This window comes from Cyprinodon variegatus, unplaced genomic scaffold, assembly GCF_000732505.1.
Source record: "Cyprinodon variegatus isolate N-32 unplaced genomic scaffold, C_variegatus-1.0 Scaffold355, whole genome shotgun sequence".
NCBI lineage: Eukaryota > Metazoa > Chordata > Actinopteri > Cyprinodontiformes > Cyprinodontidae > Cyprinodon > Cyprinodon variegatus.
The window spans coordinates 542,176-567,116 of NW_015150808.1; the positions used below are offsets into that span (position 1 = coordinate 542,176).

Below are 24,941 nucleotides of genomic sequence, written 5' to 3' on the forward strand. Positions count from 1 at the left end.
AGATAGATAGATAGATAGATAGATAGATAGATAGATAGTTAGATAGATAGATAGATAGATTATTTTTACTCTAATAGATTTCTAAAACACAATGAAAGCCCACCTTAGCTGCTAATATCAGTAAGATATCAGTAAGATTAGATCACAAGAAAACTTATAAACTAGATTCTATATATGTGTATTAAACCCTGTGAGAAGAATTAATAAGCAAAAACAAGTTAAAAACTTTTCAATAATTGACCATTGCTCATACCACCACATCAGACAGAGTACAGTAAATGACAAACCTACGTTTATAAAAGCTATGAGTGTATAATCTTAGCTGCAATACAAAACTATCAGTAATTATATTTTCATCTTTTTTTTTTTTTTACTGAAATTCACACATTTGCACACTTCTCTTTCCTACCCGCTCAGTTCTCAGCACCCCCACCCTACTCACGTTGGCAGATGTCCTTGTTCTCCTCAAACCCTGGTTTGCAAACACATCTCCCAATGGGGACTAGCCAGCCTCCGTCCGCACTGCAGTACATCTTGGGCGGCTCAAACTCCTCCGAGGCATTCACACAAACCCCATGGACCTCCACCAGAGCTGTGTCTCCTCCTGTTATTGTGTCAGGGAACTGGGCCAAGTTGAGCACTGTCAGAGGACACTTCTTGTAGAAGACTCTGACTGAGACCAGGGCGATACATGCTCCAAGGTCTTGGAAGGCAAGGTAGAAACCCTTTTTACTCAGGTTACTGATGTCTCTCACTTCTGTGTTCAGCTTCAGAACTCGGTCACCAACGTCCACCTGTGGATGAGCAGCATAAACCGAAATGGTTTCTCTAAAATGCATACAAGATTATTGCATCACTAAAACTCTATAAAATATAAAGCAAGCAAAGGTCAAGAAACAATCATATGTAACAATGAATGCCCTCTCATCTACATTAAAGCAAATGTTGTGTCTAGTCTTAAATAAATGGCTCATAATCAGACACAACAACAACAAAAAAATATAAAGCCTAACAAATAACTGAAAATAAGAGCTTTCTGTCACAAATGTCAATTTGGATGCAGCTTTTATATATTTCGATTGGGTTATATAGGAAAAAATGATGTTGTACTTTTCCTTGTTTCTGCATACTATTACTTATTATAACCTTAAATTTTGTTTTGTTAAGGAGAAATGATATATGATGCTGTTTATTTTAGCAAGGCTTTATTTTTGGCATACTTCTCTGTCCTATAATCTGAGGACAGTCAATTTGTAGATTTTGTAAAGCAACAAGCAACTCTTATTTTTAATTAATTGATTTTTTTAGGCTGTTTAATTATTTAAGCCTGTGTAGTTTCGGTAGCTTTTAAAAGAAGAGTATAACCTAGTATATACTAGTCAACACTATTGATGAATGCAAATCGTCAAAAAGCACGGACGGCACATTTCCATTAAATTGGGAAAATTATACAAAGTTCATTTGCCAAGAAAAATGGCTAATAAATGTATTTTAAGTCCTACAAGCATTGGTTCTTTTTTACAGCCAACTGAAACAGAATAACGTAAGGCTAAACGTTTACCTTAATATATTTTAAAAGATGAAAAGGTTTAATATGCACCTTTACATGAGATATTGCCTAATTTTTTCAAAAATATGTAAATACATGACCAAATTTTTTATGTTAAAATGTGGTATTTTTTTGGTTGTATGGCAATTTCAGTGGTACAGTGCAGGATTGTGGTATTTAATTATTATTTTAGCACTTTGGTCAATTTATCATGGTGCAATATTGATCAAAAGACAGTATTTATTTTGAATAAGGATCACATACTAAATTTTCTTATCAGTGTCTTCCCAGTGCCGTCTATAATGCTACAGCTTCTAAATTCAGGCATATTAATTCCTTACAGTTGTCAGTCAGTGTGTGTGCTTACCTGTGTAAAACTTTCATCTGCAGCAATAGTATCAATCTTAACATATTGGCTTTCCTTGATGAACCACAGGTTGGCATTGTTGGACTCGTAGTAGTACATGTTAAAAGTCTGCAAAACAAAATAAAAAAGCATGTCGTTATTTAGGTCATATAAATAACAGGTTGGTACAGACCTGTACGCTTTAGACATTGTTAAGTAGGTATATTAGCATTTGCTTCTTCTTAAAAGTCCTGCGATCTGTTAAAAAAATAGTGAACATACCCTCCCGGCCCTCTGGGGTTCTTAATCACAACTCTCACCATAATTTTAGAGTGACAAAAGGAAAGAAGCATTCAAATACATGACGGTTTTCAGGAATGCCTTTTTTTGTTTTGTTTTTTTTTTCTTTGTAATTTGCTTTGCTGTTTCATCATGTTTTATCAATTACTTATCTATTCAAAGTGCACATCACTCCCATCACCTTGTATGTGTTTGTTTCATTTTTTTTAACATAAAAGGCTGACACAATAAAAGAATGCTCTTTTCCTCCTCTGCAGCGTGATGTTGAAGTACGCTGAAGAGAAAAACTAATTTCATTCAAGTGATAATTAAATTACAAACAATTCAAGTCAACTCTCCACGAGTCTGACATGAATAAATATGTTAATGTGCTGCCTACATGAAGGTAAATAGGCAAAATGATGTAGAAATGAGCCTGTATAATGAATTAAATATTTGTTTACTGTTGAGAGGCTCAATTTAGTTCACGACATAAAAATTAATATTTTGTCTCTGAAGTTTGTGTTGCATGGGTTTAGAGATTAATTTGTTCTAATTTCTAAATGTTTTAGAAATGACACGTCCTTTGTAAATATAAAATGCCCTCCCACATTTGAAATGTCAAAAACAAGCCAAATAACACTAATCATTTACTCTTTAACTGAGCTTTTGATCTGGCCGTGATATTTAAACCTTTATTTTTTCAGTGTTCACTTGAAAGAACAAATAGTTACAAAAGGGTAGCCAAGAAGCTGGCCAGAGTTCATCACACCAACAGAGTACAAAAGTAAGAAAAGGGAAAGATCAAGACTTATTTCTTGTATATCAGGCTGTCTTGGTGTCCTTGTTATTGTCAGGCTGCAGAATGATACAGACCTCTTTGCAGGTACCAGAGACCCCAGGCAGGCTGTTACAGTCTCTTAGGGTAAACTTGATCTCAATGTAGACTCGCTGCGCTCCCTCCCGGCTGATGTGCCGCGTCCGCAGCCAGTTGTTTTGATTGGCCTCCATTACGTGGCACACCTGGTAGGTCCTCATCGGAGTGTTCCTCTCATCCATCACACTTATCTCCTCCCACTGAAAATGATAAATAGAGAGATATTTACTCTTATTGTTCCAATTACATCTCACAGATTTTTTTTTTACAGTTCTAAGACCCTAACAGATGACCTTTACAGGGACAGGTGTATCTAGACTCCCGTTTCGGATGTGATCATCCATTAAGTGGCCGTTATTAGCCATTACCAATCCCATAAAAGGGCTTCATGGCTGTGCCTCCTCTACCTTCTAGTAGGTTTCTTATGGCTGATAATATGCAGCTCATTATTGATAACAGATACTTCAGTAGGGTCTGAAAGCGCAAGTTTTATTAACAATTTACCTACTTTATGCATTTTGTCTATTACAGATTCTTTTTTAAAGCTGCATTTTAAAGCTTTAATTCAACTGATTTCCACATGTTTCTGTCATACGGGTATAAGGTGGTGTTTAAAAACAACTCAGTTGAAGGGATATGAGTTGTTTTCTTTTCTGTTTGTTTAATATGAGCAATACTCAGATCCTTTTTTTAACAATAGATGAAGAATTACTAAAATTATGTTCAGATTACACATAAATAGATTAATTAATTCAACAACAAAGCTTTAGAGTTAGGATTTATTGGGTGATACAGTAAAAAAACTACTGAGCCTACTGGGAGATAAGAGGCACAAAATATGGGACTGATAAGCATATAACTGATAGTAGTAGCCATTTAATTGCCTGATAACATCCGAAGCAGCTTATTTACTTACTGTAACAACAAACCCAACTTACTTGTAGTAATTATTTTCAACAAGTGAAACCAATTTTTTGTATAGTAGATAAACTACTCATCAAGTGACGAAGTCATGTTCATTTCAATTAAACGTAATTAAAACCCAACATACAACATTTCTTAGCAAACTTGATAACATAAGACCAATTTAAACAAATATTCAATTCAATTTATTTATATAGCGCCAATTCACAATACTTGTCATCTCAAGGCACGTTACAGAGACAATATATTTTCAACGTGTTATTTTATGTGGATGTTTTTAGTGCTCACTTGACAGTTATAGAGCAGATAGTCAAAGATATCTTCAACAAAGAGTAAAAAGTCTAAAAAAGCTAGCGCTGAAGATGCAGTTTCTTCAAATAATGCATAGCAATAGGAAGTAAATAGTAAATAGGAAGCAATAGTAAGGAAAATGTAAACAAAAATGCACATGCAAAAGGGATGATCACAACCTTGGGAGGACTATAAAGCTAGTAAATTTAAGAGGTTGGGTGGGGATTCAAAAGATATGAACTGCAGGGCGTGACAGTGCTTTAGGGGTAACCACACAGACATTTCCAGGATATGGGTTATGACTGTTGCTTGCCGTAAGATAACCTACTCCTATACCGGCTAAAATGTAGGAAATGTCTTTCTTAGCAAAGGAGAAAAAGAAAAAGACTATTTCTGATTTGTGCAATTTTTTTGCATTTCATGTGAAGAGGAAGCTCCCTGAGCCTGGAGGTAGAGTGAAGAGGACTAGAATCCCAGATGTCTCCACAAATCAGCAATGATTTTGTTCGTTTTTATCATGTGCTGGTGACAAGCAGCTCCTTAAAAATCTGGCAATTCACAGATGGATATATGTAAGCGTCATAGTGGAAAGTTGAGTGAAAGGGAGGGTGGCGGTACATACTATATGGCAAAAAAGCAACAGGGATAACCACAGCCTTGTGATGAAAACTTGTCATTCTGGTTCAAAGTCAAGACAGCCTTAAGCAAAGATATTTTTGCAAGTTTAATGACTTATGATTTTAGAGTCCAGCAGGACTTGGTACTGTATTGTTTGCATGCAAAACATTTTTTAATGCATGGCTGCAGGCTATGGTCATCGCAATTTAAAGAAGAAAATAACACTCAAAATAACACTGTGTGCAATAAATCACTGCACAGGTTAAAACACCTTAATGATATTTTAATTTATCGAGCTGTAAATTGGAATTTAAAGAAGAGCGACAAGAAAGAAAAAAGTAGGATGTAAAAACTGAAAATAAGAATGGAAAATATGACTAAACACGGTTCGGAAGATTCAGTTAAATGTGTAAGGGATGAGGAGATGGAGAAACAGAATACAAACAGAAGCGTTGCAGAGAAACATATGTGCCGAAGTGGAAATATCTTAGTAAAACATAAATCTCTAATTAAAGAGCAAGTCAATGAAGCTAAAGCATTCTAGATTTGCATTCAGATGCACATGACTTGCTTGACAACAGCACCACTCGACTGTAATCTTGTTTATCATTGCTCAATACACAAAGACAATGTAATTCAGACACTGCTGCAGGGAAAACTTGGCCAAAGCTCATTGAACTGTGGTTTAGAGTAAACCAACACTGAGGCCGCATGTTCTGTTTTCATGTCTGGATGAATATGAGTGATGATCTGTGTCAAGATGACTGAAGGAGTCTTTGTCCATGCTCCACATGTGCTCAGACTGAGCATGTTTTTCTAGATGGGGAGCACGTGGTTTGAAGCTTGAAAGGCAAAAATGTCTGAATGAGTGAGAGGCACTGTGAGAAACCTGGAGAAGGAGGTAGAGAGAGGAGAAGGGGTAGGTAGGACAGAGCTACTTTGTCTACTGTCATTTGCTACCATCTGTTTCCACTTCTGACTAAGGCTGTAATTGAGAACACTTCTTGCATGAACAGGAAAACATTTCTATCCACGCACACGAAGAGAACATTTCTATTCTATAAAAAAAACAAGAGGAAAGGCGAAAATAAACCAATGTGGTTTCAGTGACTTTAGCTATATGATCCATACAAGTGCAAGCTAAATGAATTTTCCCCTACACACACACGCACTCATTTAACCTCTTAGACACCATCTGGACGAGTCCTGGTTTGTGGTAACAAGAAGAGAGGACCACCATCTTTGTTCTGAGCTTCTGTCATCATTTTATGGCTGAAGCCTTGACCCCTAAAGTGATGGGCACACTTCAACTTACAGCTGGAAACTTTACAATAAATCTGCCATCCACATGCACATATGTATGCACCTGCAGAAGCTTAAATATCAATCAATGCCAGGTCTCTCCTAACCTATAAATGATTGAGCAGAATGCCAAGACATCACAATATTGACAGTTTTCTTGTAATTCTTGTAATGCCATGTGTAGTAAAAATCCAAACAACAGCTTGAATTGGCGGCATGAATAAGAATAAAACGTTCTCAGCTGGGGTAGCACTACAACAGCCAAAAAAATGTTAAAGTAGGACAAAACCTACGGAGAAAAACTTATACATATGGCAACAATATAAGGAGGTTTTAGCCAAGTCACACTACTATAGATTGAAAATATCAAAGAGATCACAACTGTTTTTAATGATGAAACTGAACTAGTTGGACTCAAGGATCCAATGAACAGATTCCTCACTAGAATATTTCAAACAAAAAGCTATCACCAACCTCACAAATGAAAGTATTTTATTTGCTTAAAATATATAACTATCTGGTATATTATACATTATTAACCTATTACAAGCACAAAAAAAATCATATTAGTGTCTGTTGCACATTAGCTAACTGGGGCCATGATTGATACACAAACTTGAAGTACTCAAATACACATGTCTATTAAAACCCTTTATACTGTAGGGCACTCAGTGAAATCCTTTGAAAATCAAAATTTCAAGCCAATAGTGTTATTGTAATCCAGGACAAGACCTTGTTACATTTGTAGCATAAAAAAAAATATGGATATTTTGATGGCAAAAATAATGTAATAACAAGAAACACCAAGTTGCCCGAACATATTCAGACAAATAACAACAGTGCTTCTATAAGAAATTCACGAAAAACACCCTGAGAGTGAAAGAAACACATTTTTTGTGCTACAGCATTACCTTAGAGGCATTAATGCTGATACTGGCACTTAGATTTTTTAGTTTATAAACCTAAATATAATTGTTAACTAGGCTTATTAACTTTTGAACTTTACTTTATAATTTTTCAATTAGCTTTTTACCTTTTTTTCTTGACGTAACTTTTTTTCAACTTAATTTACAGTAGGTAATATAAATTATTCAAGGGTTTATCTAATTGGTCAAATGCCCAAATAAGATGTACAGCCATGCAGCAGTATCTTTGCTGAATGGCTGGATGTAGATCTTGTGCTTCTAGACCTCACTGAGGGACGGGGGGCGGGGGGGACTCCATTTGTGAGGGGTATGCAAGGGATCGAAAAGAGTAACTTGCTCTATAAAGAGTGAAGACAAGGAGAAACGGCCAAAATTAATGTCAGTATCATTAAAAGCATTTCAGGATTTGCAGTGAGGTTCTTTTTAATAGGCTTTAGCATTTAGCATCTTACCAGCAGAGCCTTCTTGGTATTGGCATTTAGCATAAATCCAAACAAATTGGATGGATTGGAAAGATGAAAACTAAAGGCTAATATATAAAAAAGACACTCAAGCAGATTTCTACTGTCTTAAAATAAACCTTGCATTAAAGTGTCTTGCAAATGTTTTTTTTCAATCTTTTGCCACATTTTAGGCTTTGACCAAAAGATTTAGTTCTGCCTTTGTGAAGAATCAAACATAAGTTGGACACAATCACTAAGTAAGGATCTCTGAATGATCCAACGTTGACCTAAATGACTGATAATGATAAATTGAATCCACCTGTGTGTAATCACGCCTCAGTATAAATGCGCCTGCTCTGTGATGATCTCAGAGGTTTGTTTAAAGCCTAGAGAGCATTATGAAGAACAAGGAACACACCAAGCAGGATGGCGATACTGTTGTGGAGAAGTTTAAATCCAGATTTGGATACAAAAACATTTTCCCAAGCTTTTCTCAAGGAGCACAGTGCTAGTGATAATATTGAAATGGAACGAGTATCAGACCTCTGTGAATCTACAAAGACCCGGCGGTCCCTCAAACTTTTCAGCTCAAACAAGGAGAAGACTGATCAGACGTGCAGCCAGAGGGACCATGAACACTGGATGACCTACAGAGATCTAAAGCTTAGGTGGAAGACTCTGTCCATAGGTCAACAATTAGCCATATACTACACAAATCTGACCTTTATTAAGAAAGCCATTTCTCAAAGATATCCTTAAAAAGTCTTCTTTAAAGTCATCCATAGCCACCTGGGAGACAGAGCAAATATGTGGAAGAAGGTGCTCTGGTCAGATGAAACGATTCTGGCAACAGTGAATAAAAACGTTACGCTTGGTGAAAACGCAACACATCTCCTCAGCCTGAACCCACCATCCCCTGTATCTAACAAGGTGGAGGCAGCATCACGGTTTTCTAACTTTTCTTCATCAGGTACAGGGAAGATGGGTAAAATTGATGGGAAAATGGATTGAGTCAAATACAGCAGCATTCTGGAAGAAAACCTGTTGGAGTCTGTAAGACCTGAGACTGGGACGGAGATTTGTCTTCTAATAAGACAGTAATCTAAAACATAAAGTAAAATCTACAATGGAATGGTTAAAAAATAAACATATCCAGGTGTTTGAAAGGCAAAGTCAAAGTCCAAACCTGAATCTAATTAAGAATCTGTGGAAAGAACTGAAAACTGCTGTTCACAAACGCCTTCCATCCAACCTCACTGAGCTTCAGCTGTGTTTGTAGGAAGAATGGGCAAAATTTTCAGGCACTTGATGTGAAAAACAAATAGAGACATATCCAAGCGACCTGCAGCTGTAATCGCAGAAAAAGGTGGCGCCCAAAAGTATTAAAAATAAAAGTACAATTTTGTATCTTTATGTAAGAAGCCTGAAATGTGGCAAGAGTTCAAAAAGTTCAAGGGCACTGTATATAAAATAATGATAATACAAAAGTTAACCCACTGCAGTTAAATTATTGACTGAAGTATGATTAACCTTCTAACAAAACCCTGGTCTTAAATTCCGAACAAATTTTTTTTAAAGAAAAGTTTGCCAAAGGCGCAATCAAATCTCAAATTAAGTTTGATGTAATATCAAGGAAGAGAGTGGAAAATGTATAATTTATAGATTAATTCAAAAACTTCCTACAATGACAAAAATCTAATTAGAAAACAATTATTAAAACAGCAACACTGCTTCAAAGAAAACCTTAAACGTTTTAAGTCTCAGCCGAGATAAAATGTTTGAAGTTAATCTAATGTGAGTGCTCGCAACACGACAAACATTTGATGAATTTCCTCTGAGTCTCTAACTCTGAAACACATCCTTGCTTTAAAAATGTGTTCAGATGTTTTCAATCTCCTCAACCTCCACTGTGTGTATGAATAAGAGCCAAAACAAAACCAGCTTCTTCTTAATCCAAGTGCTTTCCACCAGAAACAGACGAAGGACAAAAAGTAAAGACAGGGACCCAACTTTTAAATTTAACACAAAGTATAAACATCTAATAGTTATTTGTGCACAAAAACTGACAGCTATTGTTGTCTCTAAAACTTGATTCAATTAAAAAAAAACACACACAAGACATTGGAAGAAAAATGGATAGAAGAAAGAAGGGGGTGGAATAAGTGTTGGTAAATTACAGGCGCCTGGCAGCTAAACAGACCCATCTGTGCAGAGCTGAGAGCAGTCGGACATCACAGGACGGTCACACACATCCACCCACACAAACGCACAGAGCTAAACCCCTAGGGATTGGTGATTAAAGCATTTATGGGAATAGTCATTGAGGGATAAAGAGGGCTTTATAATAATGTCTTTGTTTATTTCTTTGTAAGCAGAGTTTGGAGTGGCTGGATTACTGCCATTTCCTGGTGAGCGACTTATTTCCCTAGTTGGCGAGTCTGTTTATCATCACTTATTCCTGGTGTAAAGCGCAGGTGGGTATGAAACAACTTTTTCGCACCCAAAATCTGCCAATGATACAAAAGCTCCTGGACAGAAGACCTGAGAGCTGAAAATACAACTGGGAAATGTGTGGAGAGGGTCAAAAGTTAAGACTCCTTCTGTACTTTAGATCCCTTCTGCATGAGCATACCATTCATGAATTCTTCAGACTATCCAGTGTTTTTTCTCTCCAAACATCATTAACTTTCATAATAATAGTTAAAAACAAAAAAAAACACATCGCTCCCCTCGCCCCATCAGTCTGAAGCTTGTCCGATTACTTTTAAGTGAGGCACAGATGTCAGATTGAGGTTTCAGTTCACCCACTCACAAGCTTAATTTAAAATCCATCCTCCTGCATCCATCTGATGACTACACCTACGTGGACATAATTGGCCTACAAACTCTGGCTTAGCAGAGGATGAGGAGTTTGGGAAAAAACAGAGATAGCGCATGAGAGGGAAAAAAAGGCTGAGTAGCCTCTGGGGGAGTTGAGAGGCTGGGGGGGCTCCTTTTTCCAACATCATTAGGACGTCTCTGTTTTATGTCTCTCGTGAGGAGCAACCCCCGCCAAACGGTGACAGAAGTGGGTCGCTCCGCTCAGTCTCTGCCATATCCGGTCCACCGCAACCTGGATTAACAGTGACCTGTGAGGGTCAAGTGTCCTTTTGGACTAATTCAGGTAGACACTGGTCACATATTAGTGGGAATTGGCTCTCACTGGGAATAATCCCCAGGATTATGGTTCAAAGGTCAACTAGATAATCCTCTGATATGAAACACAGAAGCTTCTCACAGTTATGGCAACTCCTCAGTCATTTTATATCTTTGTTGGCAAAACTGTAGACCATTAATCTTCCCTTGTAACTGTTTAATATTGAGTCATGTTACAAAAGCAAAATCTGATGTGTTGTTTTAGTCCACGTGATAGATATATGTAAGTAGAGCATGCATACATATAAAGTGGAAGTAAAGAAAAAAAAAACGTTGGTTAAAAAACCTTTTTTTTAAAAGACAGTGGCCTATATTTGTACTATGCATTGTCCATTATTATTTGCAAAACAACTCAAGATCAGTAAATCTGTATTTTAATCCTCTGTAAACAGCAACTGAAATGTCTCAATATACAATTTAATTTGAATTTAAGTTTCCTCTCTAGCTGCTCTCCGCAAGGAACTTCCCACAACAAATAGGTTGCTGTACAAACTTATCCACGTTGAAATCACAAATTCAAACCCAACTAAATAGAATTGGTTTTATGTGATTTTTTTATTTATTTTTATCCTGTTTTATAGTGTTCCTGGTCATGTATTTTAGTACTTTGGTTTAAAGATTGGTCTTATGACAACTCTAAAAGGACATAAATGCTTTATTTTACTATGATGATCACCATCAATAACATGCAGTAGGAACATTGTCCTCCCAGTGTTAAAACTTAGGCAGTCTCTAAACTTGTGCTGACAATCTATAAAATCTATTGCAGAGACGAAAGCCTGATCTTCAGTCTGACTCCTTCTGTTGTGCAGTCTAAAACAAGTAAAACATTTAGGTCAAACTTAACAGCTCCATCCTTCTTCATATCAGCTCTGAAGAAATTCCATTACCCTGCTGAGCAAAATATCTCCCTAATCCTGTGACCAACACATATTTCTCCTTGTCTTGTGCTGTTTTTTCTTCTTCTTCTTTTTTTTTTACAGTAGAGATATGTTAATGTCTTATTTCCATGGGATTAAAGTGGACTAACATGCATCCCACTATAAAGATACAAAAAAAAAAAAACATACAGCCATAGAAATACTTAACTCAAAGCAAACTGGAGAAGGCATCAAGAAAAAAGTCCCTGTGATCTGCTGAACTGTCTAAATCTTCCTGTACTGTTCATACTGTAAAAAATCAGCCACAAAAGCATGTTTTATTTAAGCCTTTAAAATAATATAGCTCTATCAAAAAGAAAAAAAAACTAGGCATGTAAGTCACTGTCTCTGCACAATATTCCAAAATGTTAAAACACCACAATATTTCTTAACAAGGTCAAGTTTGTTCCGCATAGAACTATTTAGATGCTATGATTGTGTCACATTGTAAATGCAAAGTATTAAACCTAAAATGGCTAAATTTAAAACTGTATCCATGTTTATTCTAAAAGCCCATTTACATTATTTTGAGTGTGAAATCTGAGAAATAATTTTAGTATTGAGAAATTATTTTTAGTAATATACTTCTTTACACAAAATAATATTTAATTAAACACTTATTTCCAACCTCTTACTGCCAAAATATCCACATAATCTCAGGCCGTCTCACCATAATAGTTATTAATTCTCAACATTTTTTAATAGGACCTGCGGATTGAAAGCTGTTTCTTTTTACATCTACATTTTTGGAAGGGCAAACAGATTATTAACCAAGAAAATCCATTATGCTGTTTTCTCCATTATACAGCACCCTGCCCTAGGCCCAAAACCAGCTAAATAACCACAGATGTACTTAATTGCATTCCCTACTTACTGCCTTCATGCATTGGCAGAACTAACATCACTCTCTCTTTGCTAATTAATACAAAAATGTAAGATTAATGAAAAGGAGGTTAACACCAACCTTAACGCTTTGTATTTTTTTATCAGAGGGTTGAGCCTTATCAGACATGTGATATAATAAACTGAATAAAACTTTAATTATTTATAGATTTAATTGAGATTCCCTATTGACGGATTTCACAGAACCTACCCTTCTTTGTGTTTTTAAGTGTGCATGTGTCTACATGAATGAACAGAAGGATTGTTTTCTTTTTTTTTTCCAAACCATGTTGGGTCAAAAGAGTGAACTCTGTGATCACAGGATGGCTGCTGTGGGGCTGCATGATCAGTCGGGTCTGTAGGGTTACAGCCCACAGTCTCCAGCGTTCTATCCTCTTTAATCAGAATTACAAACAGGAATCACTGAAACACTGGCTTGGTTGAGCATGTGCCATAATGCATGGCACCATGCAGACACTTTTATATGTAAATATTACAGTAATAAGCTTCCAAATCTTTCAGATTGTCTGGCATTCCCATCTACCGCCATCGACTCAACAAGGTACAAATACATTTTGCTGGTTGTAAGATCAGGCCATTTTGACTTATTATCATCTCAGTTTAATATCAAGGCAGGGTAAGGAATTGATTATTCACCTTCTTTAAGAAATAAATGATAGTATACCCATTGGAGCAATCGCTATCCATTGTAAATAAACATTGACCTCATTCAACCAAAATAGGAGGCAGAATCAGCTTAGTGGTGGAAGAAAACCGGAAATGCCTGTAAAACTATACTATACACTGAAAAAAATTGGGGTACCATTTACTTAGAACTAACTAGGTACCTTGTTCCACAAAAACATTCCTTATAAATTATATTCAATAAAATCAAATTTGATTTTATTTACTAAGAAGAGTTGATTTAACAAACAAACTCAGGTCATTTTTACTACAAAATTATCAAAAATGATGTAATTCTGTTTTGCTAGTAAGATGTATTTCCTGGTATGATTAATTTAATTTACTTGTCTTTTTGTGGATATAGATTTACAAATCATTTCTGAGTAACACATTAAATAAGAGGTGTAATTTTGAAAGTAAAGGCACTTACATGGCCACATACAGTATATTTTACATAAAAAAAACAAGGTAATATTTACAGGACCAAAAAGTCCAGTTTTTCAGTGCATACACTAAAATTTATGAAGTCTATAACTTAATTTCTACTGCTGCTGCTAATTTACATTTTGGACATCACAAAACCTTCAGGTGACATTCTTAAGTATCTTTCTGTTTCACAAAAGAGGTGTGTCAATAGAAACTATATCTTTACAAACGTTAATGGAACAATCATAAAGGAATTGACCTCAATTTCGACATTTCATGAGGAAAAATAGTAACAATAAATTTAATTATTTTATTTTTATATTTGGTTTTAGTTGGAAACTAATCAAATCATGCATTTTTTGTCCACACTCACCCCAAAAAATAGTTCACCTTTATGTTTTCTAAATTATACTGAATCTTTTATCAGAGATATTGGTCAATATGGAGCCATGGGAATATTAAAGAATGCATGCACAAACATCCATTGTATGACCCAAAAACACTCAGGATAACCTTAAACACCTGATTGCTTGAGAAAGCAACATGACTTAGCTCTGCTCACTTAAGCGGAGTCTCAGCAGCACCAAAGCATGTAACCGCATGTGACATCTTGCAATTGAACATACTAATGCTAGAAGTGGAAGACACGGAGGAAACACAAAAATCTGGAGGAAACAGAATAAATAGTCATTCAACAAGCTATGGTATTATAGTGATATAGAGATTTAACTCTATTGAGCGTAGCCCGAATGTCGTACTCCCTATTTTTTCTCTGTATATTGCTCTCCTCTTTTTTGGCTGTCATTTTCTGAGTCATGGTGCCTGCACATCAGACTCCCCTGGTCCTGGTACATGAAAAAGGCCAGTTATGCAACATCCCCAGCATGCTGCTCTTCTGAATACCAGAAACCTTTATACACCATCTTCTTTTACGTAAGAATATTTACACCCCTTATATTGGTCCCCTTTACTCCATCCTAAAAGTTACAGCCCCATTAGGAATTGATGCTTCACAGCCGCCGTGTTTTCAACATAGCAGAAATAATATGAAAAATTCCCCCCACCAGCGCCCAAATTTAGCAACAGCCACTTAGACCCCTTTGCTCTCTGAACTACTCCCCAGTTTCCCAAAACGGAAAACACGACATAATGGATTTTATCAGACATAATTCTGCTAACAGCTCCAGCAGAAAGAATAGGATGTGTTTGTGTGTGTGTGTAGAGCAGATACTCACCCCTTCAATAGGGTAAGCCTCCCAGCCAAGGTCGGCCAGTGCTGACATGGAGTCTAGCAACGTAACTGCAACAAGAGGGGATAAAATAAACATGTAAGCTGCAATGTTCATGAAGAAAAAACACATATATGTTGTCATTAGTAAAAAAATAAGGTTTCATTGCCATCTACACAAATGCTTTAGAATGTTTCCATGATTCATATGAGGGGTATGTAGGAGTGTGGCTACAGTGGAATCACATGTAGTTTTGCCATTTATTTTTAACTTCTATATTAAAGTGAGTCTGTAGCAGCTGTTATAGTTTGAGAGGAAAAAAGATAGTGAATGAGAAACCTTAAAAAACAGAAAAATGCTTTATTCACCAGTAAATAGAACATATTATACTGCCAAGAAAACCAACAACAAAAAATATATTTGAAGTATATGTGGTTAATATTGGCTTTTTGCAGATTGCCTACCGATTATTCTTCAAAGCGCATAAAAAGATTTAGAACACATTTTTCAAAACAATTAAGGTTTTTTTTTTTGTATTAAGTCTTCTTTAAATGTAAAGGCACTACCTCATATGGATGATTAAAAGTCATCTGACATTGCATCATAAGGCAGCCTACTACGGTAACCACAAGAAAATTAAGTTAAAAAAAGACTAGATGAAACAAGAGTTTAAAGGAGAGACAGACTGATAATCTAGGTTTTTTTTTTCAAGGGCAAAACTCGTTATAAGTGCACATCCATTTTTATCCTCCAATGTTTCCAAGTGCTTTCTTTTGACCGTTTGTTTTTGCTATTAAATTTTGCATAGGTTGGTGGATTTATTTAACATTTTACCTGTTTGGCTTGTGAAAGTCAGGAGCTTGATGGAGAGGCCTCTGCAGCATCCGGCCAAGCTTCCCTCTTGGGAAATTATGTTGTTGATCAGCCACAAAACTTAAACTGCACTGTTGCAGATGTGGGTGTAAACTTTGATTTTAATGATATTTATTCCTTGGATTGCCCATACTGCAGCAGCACCACATTTAGTGGGAGCCAGCGTAAGTACGATGACCCAATCATCACGACAGAAGGTCAAACTTTGGGATAGATTTTGGATTAACCTAGTCAAAGTCACGGCTTAAGTCCAATCAAAATGCTATGGGAGGGCTTTAAAGAGGCTGTTAAAATAATTATTCAAAAAGGAGTAAGGAAAATTCCTGACTCAACAATAACTTACAAATGCACCACAGCCCTGTAGAACAACAATCAGAAAACCGATTCATTAGATGTCTACTGTTTCACATAAGGCCAGGTTCTTTTTTTTTAGGCATAGCACTTTCTTACAGAGCAATTAACTATTTACAAACTGCATTTATAATTTTATTTGTAAGAGAAACAAAAACATTTCAATGACAAAATAAATTACTTGGCTGATTTTGACACTTTCTAAATTAAAATTCATGTTATAATAGAAGCTAAATTAATTTCTTTGCTTCACTAGGCTGAACACACTTATCCATGAACCAAATGTGACACAAAGCACAAATAGGAAAAAGTTGCTAAAGCATAAAAGTTAAAAAAAAACATGAAACAAAGAAGCACAAAAAACCTGTGGAAAGCATTTTGAAATTCTGGTCAAATTGTAGAGAGGGGGTCAGGGTTTGTGTGTGCAGCTTGTTATTATCTGTTAAGGTGAATGGGCTCATTCCTAATCAACACCTTTGACCTTCAATATTTAATCAGCGTCCATCTGCAGAGTCTGCTGCTTCCCTCTTACCTCAGTATTTCTCTCAATGGCACACACTCTGATTTCTCCTCAGTAATTCATTCTCCATTAAAAATCTGAGGGCCAATATCTTCAACTCCCAGATCTTTGATCAAAGATGTAATGCAATTTATCAGACAAGCACTAATCTAAAGAACACTTTTGCTAATCTGACAAAGCACTGATAGAGACTTAAAAGTGAGATTGTTCTGCTGATATATCTAATTACCTTTTTGCTATATTTTCTCTGCTCCTTGAGCTCATGCTGTCATCAGTAGCTTTTTTTTTGTCCATCACATCATGACAGCAGGATAGGCTGTGATGCTGGGATTATATACTCTAAGTACATGTGCATTATTAGTTGTAAAAATGTCACTTCGTATTTGTGCATGTGTCTGCGTGTGCTCGCAATAAAAATCACATAAAATCATATGCTTGGTATAATGAAGCAGACTTGCACAGTAAAACTGAGTCCAGAGAGCAACAGATTAAATGAGAGGGATGTAACCATCATAGTGGAGGAGAGATGCTGTGCAGCGAAAGGTCAGAGTGGACCTCCAGCCGCTGCATGTATTAGAGCAGCTAAATACCATTTAGAGTGTTTTTCTCCAGTTTCAGGGCTTCAGATTGACTTGCTAAAATGGGAAATAATAGTCTAATCAGATGTGATTTTAAAAGAGGGATCCTGGTATAATAATCTGTCGAGGATACACTGAAAAGAATTTAGGCTTGTCAGCGGGTTTTCATGAAGCTGTTGAATAATTTTACAGATTACAACTCATTCTTGCAGGAAGTGTATTTAAGATTTAAATTGATTAGAAAAGAATCTGCAGTGTATGGCTCATATAACGACTTTAAACAAATTTTTTCTGATCTTTAAGGTTCGTTACATAAGGATATTCATTGCTTGCTTTCCCCATTGCAGCAACATTTAATTTTGTAGATTACGCACTAATAGTGAAATAAAAGAGGATCTGATATGTGTGTACCTCATTACGCAACAAAATGTTGAAGACTGAAAGTTTCGATTTTGTTAAACTAGTCATTGTTTTGGCAACTGTTTTAAAAAGTAATTGAGTCTGCATAAATCTTTCATTAACTGTTTACTGCTGTCTGGCTCTTCTAGTAAGTGCTGTACTGTCTGTTACTTCCCTTGTAGATATGTCTAGTAATAAAATTTATTAATCAGGTTATTTATTCTGCCTCCATTAAAAATAACCAAAATGCATCAGGGAGGACTTAACATGCAAAAGAGACAATATAATACTGAACTGCAGATTTAATAATTATAACCCTTTACTAAACTAAAATACAATCTGCACCTTCAAGTTAAGTGTGAATTCTTTAGAAAATATTTTTTTCCTCTAATGCCACATCTTAAATCCATCAGGTAACCTTAAGTGCTACAAAAGTCGTTACATATTCAAAAGCCATTTTGCAGCCTGTTGGGAAATGCAGCTGTACATAAACCTACACATCAACACTTTTTCTCTACTCTTCACACCTATCATCAATAGCACTTATTACTTGTAATCAATGATTGGACTCATCAATAATGCAATACCTATGGTTTACTGTCTGCTGACACAGCCACTATGCATATACCCTTTGTTTGTGGCTTTGTGTTTGCTACCTTGTGGTGACAGTGTAGGGCCAATTTCCCAGGAATATGCTAATTTGTTTAGACTTAAAGGCTTGTCTTGGGTTGGGAGTTAGGTGTGAAAGTTAGGTTCAGGCCATACAAATAAAAGAAGCCCTCAACAAAAGTGTTTACTTTAAATTTTTCTCTCTCATTTCCTGTGTTTTTGTAGGAAAGCTGTTAAATAGGAACTTTAAACCTGGACAGTGATGGAAGACTCCATTGAAATTCACAGAGCATTCGGCTGGTGATTCTGGGCTTGGATTTGTAAGCCAATTTGATACCTTCTTGTTAAAAGGGGCAAATTGTGTGTAGTCTAGGCAGTTTGAGAGTGTCCAAAAAAGGAAAAATTTTTAAGCACCTAAGATGAAGGTAATAATGAGACTAATTAATTAAACAATAATTATATTAAAATGAAATATTACTTGTATTGCACTTTACAAATGTATCCCATCTCAAAATGCTACAAACAAAATAATAATAATAATAATACAACAAAATAATTAAAGGTTCAGTTAAATATAAAAAAAAAAACATAAAACATGAGAAAGTTGTCTCTGTGTGCTGATTGCCCTCCTCCTGCTACCGCCCTTCATCATCTCTCACTGATCAAGAAAGAGTCGCAGTCAGATTTAGAGCATAATCTGGATTTATCTCCATCAACTCTTCCCAACAGCTGCTTGACCCAGTGTACATTGAAGGAGAAAAAAAATGTTTGCTACAAGTAAGTGATGCACAATTTAAGCATCATCTTCCCTAGCTTTACAAATACTGGGATGAATATTCTCATTTGGCTTTCAATATTCTATTTTTATTTTCAATAAAACATGCCATAATACTCAATTTCAGTCATCTGCACATTGATTTAGGCAAAAACACGTTTGGACGTGTTTTGAATCAAGAAAACCCTCTGAAGATCAGGCCCTTAATGGGTTACTGAAAAAAATAAGAAAGATGAAAAACATGACGCAAGAAGCCATTTAAATGAGACCAGATTTTCCACAGAGGAATGTTAGAACATGTTACACTTCATTTACAATGTGAGAGATAGGACTTTAGCTGATAACAGGAAGGCTGGATGTATTACCACAAAGCTGCTGTTTTATCCCTTTGAGCTTTCAGATTCTTTCATGAAACTTGATGGATTTGGAAATGTTGGCAATCATTTCAACATCTCTTTTTTTTTTTTTTTTTACATAAGGTCAAACTGAGGATATTTTCAATAACAGTTTTAATAAATGTGGGAGACAGATTTTCAGTGAGTTTTTAGATAAGTGAAGAAATCCTCCGAGAAGCTGATCCGACTTTTCATTTAACTGGTTAAAAGAACTCAAACTGAAACCCCCTACCACAGAGTAAGACTGGCTGATGCTATCAGCTTTATTCACAGCATCAAAAATGTTTCAGAACCTTTTAATAGCTACCAATATCTACATGCCAGTGTATGTGTGAAGAGTTGTGAAGCATTAGCGAAAGGTCTTGAAATTCCCTTTAGATATGACTTTGAACAACCACAGTCATATAAGGCAACTAACTAACATCCAATATGCTTTGATTCTTAAAGAGAAGTTCTACATTAAGCCTATGAATTTATTAACAAAACACCAAGATCAAAAATCTGCAGCAAAATTTCTGATTGGAATATCTCTCTAAAAATCTAAAACATAATCCCCAACTTTCTACAACTGCCTTTGTCACTAACATCAGTAACATCTATTAAACATGCTTAGCAGCCATATATTACATGTAACATCCACACTTTAGTTTCTTTCGACTCATGGACAAACATTACTTGCATTTTCCCAGGCTTTTACCAAAGTAACTAAACACTTAGCTCTGTGGATGTACACATGTGACCTGCTTACTGCAAAGGCTGTTTGGTTACAGAGAGGCAAGCTGTCTGATCGATTTTCAGCATCAAACTGTGAGGTTTACATTCTGGGAGTGAAAGATGAGGAGGAGGTGGGGGTGGATGGTGTGAACCTTTGAATGACGAATTCCGCTACAAATGCTCTAAATATCTGAAACCCCAACATCCAAGTGTCTTTTTGTCTCCTCGTCTCCCTCTGCGTCTATATTTCTACTCACGGCATTTTCCTCTCTCTAGGGTGTCTGTGTCTTCCAATTTTAGTTTTCTTGCTCTCTCTTTCTTTGTACTCTATGTCTCTCTGTCTCTCTCACTGGACACCCTCCATGGATTCAGCTGGGCCACGAGAAGCTGCAATCCACCCGCCAGATATTAAACAAAGCTGCCAACAACCAGACTGGCACACAATAAAGCCAGGATGCTTACACACACTCAGACGCACAAAACATGGCGAACACACACCTTAAGTCTGTGCCAGGGCCACAAAGACAAAGACAGCTCAATAAGACCACCACACAGCCGCGGCAATGAGCACAATATGTGACTGCATAATGAGTTCATTAGATCTTTTTTTAATTTAAAGCAAGGACTAAACATAAGCAGGTAGACATTTAGAAGCAAAATATACTAGGCTCATCATGCAAGACTTTAATCGTTTCCATTTAAATGAAAGGGAGAATTTCTCCTTCTTCAATACAACTTGCTTTTGCTGCAAGAAAATGCTAATGAGAACTTGGAGTAATCAAGGTCCTGCAATGAAAAATTTCTGCTAACAGAAAGATTTAACGGAAATGTAAACACATTGCTGAGTATTCATTTTGAGTTAAACAACAACACAATATTAATATAACACAAGATTATTAGGGTGTTTAGTAGAATGAATAATGCTTTCACTTGCTCAATTTTACCACCTTACAACACAAGAAAATCATAAGACTTAAACACCTCAAACCCGTTAAGAAACTGCCCCAGTAAGCATTCAGACACATTTTTAATATCTCTGAATATTCCCACGATACACACAGACCTTTCTCCCTGCTTCTTTCCAGTGTTAGTGCAGTTCAACAGGCGCTTGTGTTGTCAGGGCAACAAATGAGTGGATGGAAAGAAGGATGAAGAAGTGGGAGGACTTGAGCCCTGAACTTTAGGAATAAATGGGCATCGTACCAAGACAGCTACACTCTCTGTCTTTTCATCAGTCCACTCTCCACTCATCCAAAAACCACTAGAGACACTCAATCAGTCCTCAAGCTCTTTCATTCTGTCCACACTCTCATCTTCTCTTCATCTCGTCTTATTGAAGCCGTGTATTGCAGCATATCTCACCAATCTCAAGTGACTTTTGCTTTATGTGATATTTTGTCAAAATTAATCCTTTTTTTTTTCAACCAAAAAAGTAACAAAACATATATAGTAAGTTTTGAAATAATTTAGAATATTGACAATTGTGTTAGAGCAGCGGTTCCTAAACTTTTTTCGATTTGCACCCTCTTCTGTGTCCCTAGGCTGTGTAACTAGGTTGATGCACCCTCAATCTGCCCCAGTTTAAAAAAAAACAAAATACTTTTTAAACAAAACAAACATTTTTTTAATAGCAATATCAAATATGCTCTGTTCAATCATGCGCAAATAACCAGTTCACACATAAAAAAACAAACAAAAAAAAACAAAACAAATTATGGCTAAAATTACAACCCTGTCGTTAAATCAAATTAGAACAAAATTTGAATTAATTTGTAATAAATTTACACACAGCATCCACAACAAGATTGGATTTTCAGGTCCAGCAAGAGAAGGAAAGAGACACTAGATCAGTCAAACCTCCTCAGAAAACCTTAAATGTTGCTGGAGGTGGATTCACACACCAAAAAAGATAACCTATTTTTGCGCTGCAAGCTTAATTATCGCGAGATCTGAGTTTTCAGTCTGACAACGATTCCATCTTGAAAGACTCCTGCTAATAAGTCCGCCTCCGAACAACCAACGAGTCAGACCAATGACATGCCAGCACTGTTTATTGGGGCGGGACATATAGGAATGACAACAGTCAGAAGGGCCTTGCCGTGGCATTACCAACACGGCTACTCTGGAGGGCTCACTTGTAGATACTGCAATTTTCAGGTTTAGCTAAAATAGCGACAATTTCTCATTTAAAAAAAGGAGATAAGAAAAAAACTTTGTGCATTTGTTGATGGCAAAGATGTCTGCACTTTTCTTCCGACAGGATTTGGAAAAAGTTTAATTTATAAGCTTACGAAACTTCACAATTCTGGACTACGATGGCCTGAATGCGTATTGTGGAAGGCGGGTACTAGCTGGCACGTCACCAAATCAGCTCGAAGTATCGTACAAAATGTTCTTTCTTTTTCATGAACAGACTGAACTCAACTCACTTCTACACATATCAACCTGGCTTCTACCAGGTTACAGCAAATAATAACTATAAATAGTTAAACTTGTTTTGTGTCCAATATGGGGAGAGAGAGATAGAACTTTGGTGGAGGTCGATAGATTAACAATAACAAAGAGCAAGCGGCGGCCTTGATAAAGCTGTTATTGCTCAGATAAATTAAAAAATATTTCTCTGATTTTTTCACAGTTATATTCAGCAGGTAGACATTAGAGACTGACACGGGAGTGGATTTTCACTCCTGTCCCATCCCACTCCCACAGAAAAAAATTGTGTCCCATCCCGATCCCGGGCCAGACTAGAAATCTAAATCCTGTCCCGTCCCACTCCTGGTGAAATTACTCCCACTCCCATCCCGCTCCCGTTCCAAATGACTCCCCCTCCTGCACCGCTCCCATTCTTGTTTTTGAGCTCGGGTGAAAAACTCAGAGCGGAAGCACTGTTGGTTTTTGGGTCATGTAGTTTTTTTGACTTGCATTATAGTGTAGGCTTCAAGGAAAAAAACTACAAAATGGCGGCGCCAGTACTAGATTTTTTTTTCTTTCTATTTTATCTTATTTTTTGGCATCGGTCCTAGTTTTTTTTTTTTAGTTACTATTGGTTTGCTCCCGCTCTCGTCTGCTCCCGTTAATGTTAAATCCTGTACCATCCCAATCACGTGATCGTTACTAATACTGACTCCCATCCCACGGGAATCCCACGGGAATCCTGTGACCCGTGGGATTCCCGAAAAAATGTCAGTCTCTAGTAGACATGGCCCCACACCTCAGATCCCCTCATCCCCCATTACAAGCGGTTGCTGGTTTCCCTGTTCCTGTCTGACTACGGGTAAAACTGCATCTTTGTAATGAACTGCACCTATCCGAATCACATTATCCAATGAAACGTATTACAGCTCTGTGCATGAACATAGTGAAGAAATTGCATCTACCTCCAATTTTCCCACCAACAGCAGCAGTGTGGGCATGATGTGCTCATCGATGTAGCTGAATCAGAGTCACAGCACCATAGGCATCGCTGTTTGTTTAAAGCAGAGGCCACAGACTGCTACAACGCATCAAGGGATAATGATCTCTATAATACATCTTAATATGAGGAGTAGAAAAGAACTTCTTCCAATTAAACACATATACTGGGAATAAATTGTTATTTGTTTAATAAAATTACAGTTTTAATTAAATTTTTTACCAGGAAAATGTGTATTTAAACATCATTATTGTGTGAGGAAAATGTGTTATTGGGTAATTTTCAGATCGCCATTACATTTTTGTCTCGTGCACCCCTGGGAGTACACACACCCCACTTTGGGAATCCCTGCAGAGAAAATAAACAGATGCAAATCAAAAGATTTTCCAGTTATAAGCCTAACTGGATAGTGATTATCATTTATTTCAAATTTAAGTTTTTTTTTTAAATATGTATTTAAGATGTGTTTTCTCAATATATCTTAAGTACATTTTCACACCAAAATGTTGATACCCATTTTATTTTCATTGGGAATATTTTCTTTTAGGAGAAAAACAGAATCTAGATTGATTTCAAAGGAAAAAATATTATTACAGCCTAATGGCCTTTTGCTAACTGAATCTATTTATGAATAATTTAATTAACTGAAATTGAATTCTAATTCTGCTTTGGCTTTGATTTACCACAGTGTGCACAGCTTTCCCTCTTATCTGTTCTCTGAGTTTTTGTAAACCTTTGCAAGAAAGAAAATTAAATTTCAATTTGGCCAGGACTAAACTAAGAGAATTAAAATCAATTATAATAAGAATCGTGCTGGGAAATATCACAGGGGCTTATATCTATTTACATAAGACGCATGCAGATTACTGAGTGTAAAAGCTGATTCTGCTGAAGAAAATTCAATTAACTTTTACCTTGCACGTATAAATGGGGGTGAGCTTTCACAATCATTAGTTGTCTGACATACAGCTTACAAATCATAAAATAAAACCTCTGTTAAGACAAGATATTACCTTTAATTCTCCTCAAAGAAGTCTACTCACATAATACAAATGTATAGGTTTCTACACCATTAGCTTACTCTGGTTGCAAAGGTGCAGGTTACAAAGGTGTTTTAGTTAAATTAACACAAATATAAAAACCCTTTTGGGTTTTTATAGTTGATTTTTGTGTTTCATGCATTATTTTCTTTATTTGTTGACTAAACATTCTTACATACTCACATCTCATCTTTGTTTTATTTAAAGTTATTTATTGGTTACAATAAAGTATTGATTGGCCTAAATCGTTTGGTGTCCCCTCCTTTTTGTCATGGGCATTGAGCCGGCCTGTGACAAAACAAAGGTGTTTTGTGTGAATGAATCATGATAAAGATCATATGACCAGAGGTACGAAGTTGCATGAGCGCAATTAGTAAAAACAAG

General features: G+C 36.3%; 1 protein-coding gene across 2 annotated transcripts in view; it reads right to left on the reverse strand.

Annotated features, from left to right (window-relative positions):
- The window catches only part of LOC107091872 (ephrin type-A receptor 3-like), a 120,317-nt gene that overhangs the window by 81,534 nt on the left and 13,842 nt on the right, over window positions 1-24,941 (reverse strand). For both annotated transcript variants that reach the window (XM_015386053.1, XM_015386052.1), the window contains exons 2-5: window positions 14,898-14,962; window positions 3,051-3,251; window positions 1,917-2,024; window positions 443-794 (exon numbers count right to left, since the gene is read on the reverse strand). In XM_015386053.1, the coding sequence (XP_015241539.1) occupies window positions 443-794; window positions 1,917-2,024; window positions 3,051-3,251; window positions 14,898-14,962 (726 nt within the window). The remainder of the gene's footprint in view (window positions 1-442; window positions 795-1,916; window positions 2,025-3,050; window positions 3,252-14,897; window positions 14,963-24,941) is intronic.